Source organism: Engraulis encrasicolus, chromosome 5 (genome assembly GCF_034702125.1).
Source record: "Engraulis encrasicolus isolate BLACKSEA-1 chromosome 5, IST_EnEncr_1.0, whole genome shotgun sequence".
NCBI lineage: Eukaryota > Metazoa > Chordata > Actinopteri > Clupeiformes > Engraulidae > Engraulis > Engraulis encrasicolus.
The window spans coordinates 22,290,880-22,298,766 of record NC_085861.1 but is presented as its reverse complement, the minus strand read 5'-3'; the positions used below and the strand labels follow the sequence as shown (position 1 = coordinate 22,298,766).

Here is a 7,887-nt window from a genome sequence, read left to right as displayed (position 1 = left end):
TTCAGTCTGCCAAATCCCCTTGAGAACATTGTGCAAGTCAACAGGAGTGAAAATATTTAATAATGGCAGTTCTAAAAAGCATAGACAGATTAAATGATTTAACCATTAAATGGTGTATTCAAAACGTGTGCTTGTGTGGTGCAGGATTCAAAACAAGTCCTAAAACATTAAACTCATGCTGAAACAAATCACTGCATCGTCTGCCATTACAGCTTTATCTGTAGTATTTACACAGTAAAAAAATATCAGCATGGTTTACCTTGAAAGCACAAGTTTACCAGCTGTCTCAGAATTTCAAGTTGATTTTAATCCTTATTGTACGTTGTGTGGAGCTTTGAACAGTTTTACTTTTACAATGTACATGACATTATCCTGAAAATGTGAATATAAGTGTGTGTGAAGTGCAAAGTTTTCCTGTAATCGGCTTAAACAGTAATGTTCCACTGGTTGAAATGAAAGAAATGTGTTTACCTGTTTGCACGACCTATTTAAGTTGCGGCGGGTAGTCGCCTGTCGATGACGTAACGACGCACTACATTGACAGTGGTGACGCCTGATCATTAAAAACTGCCATTAAAATGAACAGAAATTATCAATATCAGCACCGAGTACATGATGCACTTGTAGCGAGTTAGTCGGGCCGTTCGCCGCCAGACTTAATGTTCGAGCTTCGGTGGACGATCAATACCTTTTGTATTGTTCCAGACAAACATGTTCAGTGTTTTTCTGCGACTGTAGACAGCGGCAGACGCTGTTCGCTGCTTCCACAGCTTCCGAGAACCCGCAAGCTAGCGAGCTAGCTTCATTGCTGCAGCTCTGAACCTCTGAAACAACGCAGGGAGGCAACAAGCAGACAAGAGCGGAAGACACGTCGCAGTAGGCAGCAGTGAACCCTCCGTTGTGTTGCAGGGACTGGCTGTCTGCCCCGGTAAGTTGGGTAGCTAGCATCACAGTTAAGTGTTGAACGTCTGTCAGTCGTTCCGAAATCGTTTTCAAGTGGCCATAGAATAAATCAGTACATCTTCATAAAAATATTCGCACACATTAGCCATTTTGCTAGTGTAGCTTTGAAGTACTTGTCAGTTCTGCAAGAGGAATAATGGTCTTCACTGTTGAATGTTCATGAATGCGTCCTGGGCTGGATGCAAGTAGCTAAATGTTCCACGCCTGGTTCTACTTAGCACACGATACGTAACGGCAACAGTTAGCAAGACCTCTGAGATCAACAGCAAGTTAATTTTTAATGTGCATGCTACTCACTTCTCAAGATTCCTCTGACTTTGCAGCATATGTTTTAAATCAGTGGCTCAGAATCATTGCTTGGGAGTAAATCTGAAAGAACTCACTATTTTTAAGTGGAAAAGAATTACATTGATGCACAAAAAAGACAGCTGTGTACTTGCATATTCATAAACAAAGATCTGTGACATACTGCTATTGCAGACACTCGCATACCTGGCTGGTAGGTTTTTCAATTAAATGTTGCCTCCTGTTTTTGTTTGTTCGACAGCAAATACAGATGAAGTATTGAACACCAACCAGCCTCTGGCGCGTGAGGCCAGCTGTCTTGCAGAAAAGGCAGTACACTCTCATCTTCTCTGCCCCTCTCTCTCTCTCTCTCTCTCTCTCTCTCTCTCTCTCTCTCTCTCTCTCTCTCTCTCTCTCACACACACACCTACACCTACATTTCAGTTAGCTGACATTATCGGTTCCACCAAGCTCAATGGCAAGCAGGAGGAAGTCTACGACCCCTTGCATGGTGCTCCCGTCAGATGTGGTGGAGCCGGACGTGGAGATGGAGGCCATGGAGGCGAGCGATGCAGCTGGGATTGGCATGTCGGAGGCAGGCCCCACAGAGGGCTCTGTACCCCCTGCTGACCTGGAGCCAGGTGAGGGGCCCTTTGCAATGTATTCCAGAACAGCTATTAACTGAGAAATACATACACACACACACACTTCTGTGCAGTACAGGCTGACAACTATTATTTGTAATATCTATGTTATAGGAGCTCTATTCAGTTTGTCTCTGTTTAGAACACTGTAGATGTACAATATCCTTTGATCATTCACTAGGCCAATGACATCTGTTCTGCAAAGTTTTCAATTTGCTGCAATTTGTTGCCATTGACCTGTAAATTCCAATATAAACAATGAGACTATTTTTTTTATAAATTTAGCGATTCCTTCCGATGACTTTCATGCTAGTAAATTCACAGTGTTATTGTGAATGTCTTGCAGAACACGACGGGTGCCACTATACGGGTGAGGACGGCTTCGCCCGCCTGAAACGCCAGAGTCAAATGGGCATCTTGGATCCCTCGCCCCCGGACCTGACTTACGAGGGCGGCTTCTCTCAGCCCGGGGGAGGAGATCCAGCGGGGGAGGAGAGTGAAGACCCCTCGGTGTCGGGCAGCATCTCGCTCAGCAAGACCCCCATCATGAAAATGAAGAGCAAGTCCGAACCCAAGCGCATCGCTGTGTCCCTGAAGGTAGCCGCTTTTGGAATTTATTTGTTTTTTAATTACTCTATTGATATTTGAGAAAATATGTGTGTTGAGGTGCTTTTTTATGTGTGTAAGCTGAAGGGCCCTTGAGCAAGGCACTTATCCCCACCATTGCTCCAGGGACTATAAACAATACCCTGTAAAATGACAAAGTTGCTTTGGATAAAAGCGCTAGCTAAGTGTAATGTGATATGATCTAATGTAATATTGTTATTATTATCATTATTATTATTATTATTATTATTATTAAGGGCACCAGCGACGACGGGGACACGGTGCCGGACAGCGACTGCGAACCGGAGCCCATGGACACGATGTCGTCTGTCATGTCCTCCATGCCGGTCGACATGCTGAGCCAGCTGGCCATGGACCCCACCAAGCCCAACGTGCTGGTCAACATTCCCAGCCCCCTGCTGGCCGCGGACGGTAAGAAGGCGGTGCTCAACCCGGCCACGGTCCTCCCCGCGGGTCTGGCCCAGGTGCTGTCGGCTCTGCAGGCCCAGCAGAGCGCGCAGGCCCAGCTCCTCATCCCCGTCAGCAGCATCCCCACCTACAACTCGGCCATGGACACCAACACGGTGCTGGTGAACACCTACAAGAAGTTCCCCTACCCGTCCGTGTCGGAGATCATGGGCCTGGCCGTGCAGACCAAGTTCAGCGAGGAGCAGATCAAGATCTGGTTCTCGGCCCAGCGGCTGAAGCACGGCGTCAGCTGGACCCCCGAGGAAGTGGAGGAGGCGCGCAGGAAGCAGTTCAACGGCACGGTGCACACGGTGCCGCAGACCATCACGGTGATCCCTGCGCACCACCTGTCGGCCACCAACGGCCTGCAGTCCATTCTGCAGACCTGCCAGATCGTCGGGCAGCCCGGCCTGGTGCTGACCCAGGTGGGCACGGCCAACAGCCTGCCCGTCACCACCCCCATCACGCTGACCGTGGCCGGGATGCCCAGCCAAGCCCAGGCCGCCAAGCTGATGAGCGGTCAGGCCAGCCCTGCCGTGAGCGAGACCAAGAGGGCCACCACGGTCCAGCCACCTTCACTCACCCCGCAGGAGAACTCGGCCCTCAGCGCCGACCACTTCGGCATGAGGCCCAAGAAGTCCAAGGAGCAGCTGGCCGAGCTCAAGGCCAGTTACCTGAAGAACCAGTTTGCCACCGACGCGGAGATTGCCCGGCTCATGAAGCTCACCAATCTGACCAAGGGTGAAATCAAGAAGTGGTTCAGCGACACGCGCTACAACCAGCGCAACTCCAAGAACAGCCACGTCATCGTGTTCCACGACAACATCCGCTCGAACAACAGTAGCGGTGGTAGCAGCAGCAGCAGTGGCCCCATCATCATCGACTCCAGCGACGAGACGCCCCAGTCCCCCCCGCCCACACCCTCGCCCGTCAAGGAGAAGGACCCACCAAAACCCAAGACCTGGAACCCCTTTCCCGACTTCACGCTGCAGAAGTTTAAGGAGAAGACTCCGGAACAGCTGGTGGTGCTAGAGGAGAGCTACCAAAAGTGTGACACGCCCACGGACGACGAGCTGAGCAAGCTACGGACAGAGACCAAACTCACCCGGCGAGAGATTGACGCGTGGTTCACAGAGAAACGGAAAACCCCGTCTGCGGCACCGCCACCACCACCAGCAACATCTGCGACGACAACCACTGACTCCGGCGACCCAAAAGACGACAAAGCGATAGAAGGGGATTCCCGAAAGGGGACTCCGACTCCCCCGGGAGTAGCCAAGCGGCCCAGCAAAGACACGAAAGTCACCAAGAAGACGCCCGAACAGTTGCACGTCTTGAAGACCGCCTTCGTGCGCACGCAGTGGCCCACCGGCGAGGAGTACGACAAGCTGGCCGAGGAGAGCGGCCTGCCCAGGTCGTACATCGTCAACTGGTTCGGAGACACGCGGTACGCCTGTAAAAACGGCAACCTCAAGTGGTATCTCCAGTACCAGAGCGGGAACGTGGAGGGCATGAACGGCGGTGGTAGCAGTGGTGCCGGCGCCAGCAGTAGCAGTGGCGGCAACAAGAACCGCAAGAGGAGGGTGCGCAACCGGGGCTGGGGCCGGTCCCGCAGCCGCAAGCAGAAAAAGAGCTCCACCGACCCGGAACCAGGATCCAAGTCGCCGCTGGTCAAGTCCAAGCCCGGCAAGGAGGTTCTGAAGGAGTACTACCTGAAGCACAAGTTCCTCAGCGAACAGGACCTGGACGAGCTGGTGACCAAGTCCGGCATGAGCTACGAGCAGGTGCGCGAGTGGTTCGCCGAGGTCCGCAAGAAAGTGGACGCGGGCGCGGAGGATCCCTTCGCCGTGGATGCGGATGCGGACGCGGACGTGGACATGGAAGGGGCAGCCGGGGAGGAAGAGGGGGAGGGGGATGACGAGGAGGAAGGCGAAGGGGAGGAGTCGCAGGGAGAGAATGAGATGGCGGCCGAAGCGGAACCCGAAAGCGCTGCTCCAGGCAGTAGTGGAGAGGGTGATGGGGAAGGGGGCAGGGAGGCGGAAGGGGAGGGGGAAGTGGAAGGGGGAAGGGTGGGGGGTGAGGAGGAGGACGATGACACGGATGACAGTGAAAGCTGGGAGCCTCCGCAGAGTGTCAGAAAAACTGAGTCGGTCCCCGAGGAACAGTGAACGGGGAACAGTGGAGAGGGCGACAGTATGGTTGCCGATGGATACAGCACATGTACAAGTTCAGTATTGTCAGTGTGATTTGAAAAAGGAAAGCACTGCCTTGACTGACACTCACTCCCACTATGAACTGCCAGCCACCCACCCCCTCTTACATGCGTTGCACCTTACACACCTAATCATTCAAGCATTTTAGGCCTGTGTTTAGTACTTGCGCTTTAAAGACAATGACGACCATTAGATGAAAAAAAAAATCAAATTGGACATTGATTAATGATTGTAAGAAATCCACCCTTAACCAGAGTAGCAGTATTTCACAAGATGAAGAATTCTTCTAATCAATCAATTTTTTTGTGTGTGTCTGATAAAAACGTTGTCAGCACATTTCTTATACATGTAATAATGTAACAGTTACTTAAGTGTGTTGTTGACTCTCCCGAGGAAGGAAAAGAGAGGGGCGGATTACTGTAAAAGGGTTCTGTTTTCTGCTACATGTGTAGCATGTCTGCTACAAGACCTGTGGTGCCAAAGCTACTCTGTTGAATGTTACGATCCCCCTGTGCTTGTGGCGAGAGGTGCCCACTTTGGTAAGAGGTGCCCACTGGGGGGGAGGAGTGTATGCATGATCGCGTGTGTGTGGTCGGTCTCCAGACGAACTGGAAGGTCAACACACAAATTAGGCACTTTGACAACCACTTGTGTATTATTGAATAGTGGTTTTAAAAAAGAGAGTGAGGGAGAGGGACTTGACTAGCCACCTTAATTTCTCAACAACCATCTGATGGCTTTTGAGAGACCAAACGTTGGAATTATTCGCCTACAATTATGTAACCAAGAAATGAAAAAAAAAAAAACACGTTTTGCCTCTGGTGCCCTCTTTTTAAGCCTTTGAGAGGTGGAGGGTTGAGAAGACCACATATGCCCTTATTATTATTACCCCCACCATACTGACAATGATCTGTTAAGTGAAACAGCACAACCCAAGAAACAACCAATGAAGAGCTGTGTGGCTATAGCTGCTTTGTAGTCTATCAGACCTGCACTATGTGGATGGTATTTTTAATCTTCTTAATTGCCCTGTGTCTTTGTGTTTTTTTTAATTATTATTATGATGATAATCAATGTAAATCAGTAAATTGCCTAGTGCCTGTGTCTGAGGGGGACTTGAGCTGACTTAATGAACTCTTTAACCATGTTTTTCCCCACTGGACTGTTTCAAAGCCAGTCTTTTTCTAGTTTTGTCTGTAGATCGCATGCAGCTTTTTTATTGTTTTGTTGGCGCGCAGTGGAGTGTAGGACTCTGCTAGTTATTTCCTCTGCCTCTTTCTTGTCTTCAGTTTGTCCCCTTTTCTCTTCTCTGTACTCATGGGAAACCACACTGAGCTCCTACCTTTCATGTGTTTCAATGTGTGTTCTTAATGATCTTGATCATTTCAACTAGGTGAAAGATAAATACAGCAAAATCTGTTTGAAAATATCTTTTTAATGAATATTGTTTCAGCTTAACAGTTCTGAATGTTCTTCTAGAAGGTCAATATTATTTCCTTGAAGAAAGACTTTAAAGTGCATCATGGCATAGGGTTTTGCATCGATTTGATTTCTTCAAAGTAACTGAGTAGATTCCCTTCACCGTGCAAGCACATGCAAGCATGGTACAGACCTCAGATTTGTCGTTGTGTGTGCATGTTAAGTTTACCAATATTGGCTTTACTGAAAATTTCAAACCGACACCCCAGTACAGCATGCAATAACAGTCATTTAGTAACAGGACAAAAGGTTCATTTCATTTTGTACATAAAATCTTTTATGCTCCCAAATTTTACAGGTAGTTTTTAATAGTTTTATATGTTTATATATTTATTATGATAAAAAAACACCCACCTTGTATTTTGTCAGTTCATTTTATGGTATGCTGAGGATGACTGGAAGCTATCAGTGCTGGCAAACTACTTTGTTACTTTTCAAAAGAGAAATTGATGTAGATTCAGCGGTGAAGTTCAACTTTTGAATCATGTCAGTTTTCTTTAGTTAGCCTGTGTGTGCATTTTCTGGTAATGTAGATTTCCCTTAACCATACTACCATGTTGTGCAGTTCGGATAATGAGTGTGTGGTGGTAAGTACTGTCTTAACATAGTTCTTGCGCTAACAATTTTAACCACCTTTCTGTCCTGTTTCTTAATTTAGATGTCGATGATGCAAGCTAGATTGATCAGTAATTGCTTCTAGAAACAGTTTATTTTGGACTTTGTGTCAGAGCAGAATGATTTATGGGTTGTACTGGAATGACACTGGTTGGCCTTTCAACAAGTGTCATTTCACACTGAACACATAGGTACACAATTTAAGACTAATGTAGTAACTTTCATCAGTGTGGGATTTACTGGGGCTCATAGCATTTTAGGTCAGACACCTTGAAATGCTTAGAAAATGTGTAGAAAACATGAAACCATCGCTGAGGTGCAACTGATTTCGATATTGTTGATTTTGAGCCTGGATGGATATTCTGTAGACACCTCTGCTGTCAGTGTCAAAAGCTTTATTCCCCTGAGCCATAGGCCTTGTGCAATGCTATTAATTTAATTTGAATTGTCCTTCTAGGCTGTGGCTTGATTTAGACAAAAATATATATTTTATACTTGTTTGAGGATCAAACAAATAAATTTGAATGAAAAGTCTTTCTCTTTATTGTGCATATTGATTGTGAACTGAGATCACACCAGTCTGCATGCATAGATGGGCCCTTTTCAGCCTAGGA

The 7,887-nt window shown here is 47.8% G+C and overlaps 1 protein-coding gene across 1 annotated transcript; it reads left to right on the top strand.

Moving 5' to 3' along the window:
- The first annotated feature begins 578 nt into the window (after positions 1 to 578).
- Positions 579 to 7,807, top strand: LOC134449134 (zinc fingers and homeoboxes protein 1-like). Its single transcript, XM_063198933.1, has 5 exons — positions 579 to 928; positions 1,511 to 1,889; positions 2,239 to 2,489; positions 2,756 to 4,852; positions 5,048 to 7,807. Exons 2-5 carry the CDS (start codon positions 1,724 to 1,726, stop codon positions 5,132 to 5,134), a joined length of 2,601 nt encoding a protein of 866 aa, XP_063055003.1. The 5' UTR covers positions 579 to 928; positions 1,511 to 1,723; the 3' UTR covers positions 5,135 to 7,807.
- Positions 7,808 to 7,887: the final 80 nt, after the last annotated feature.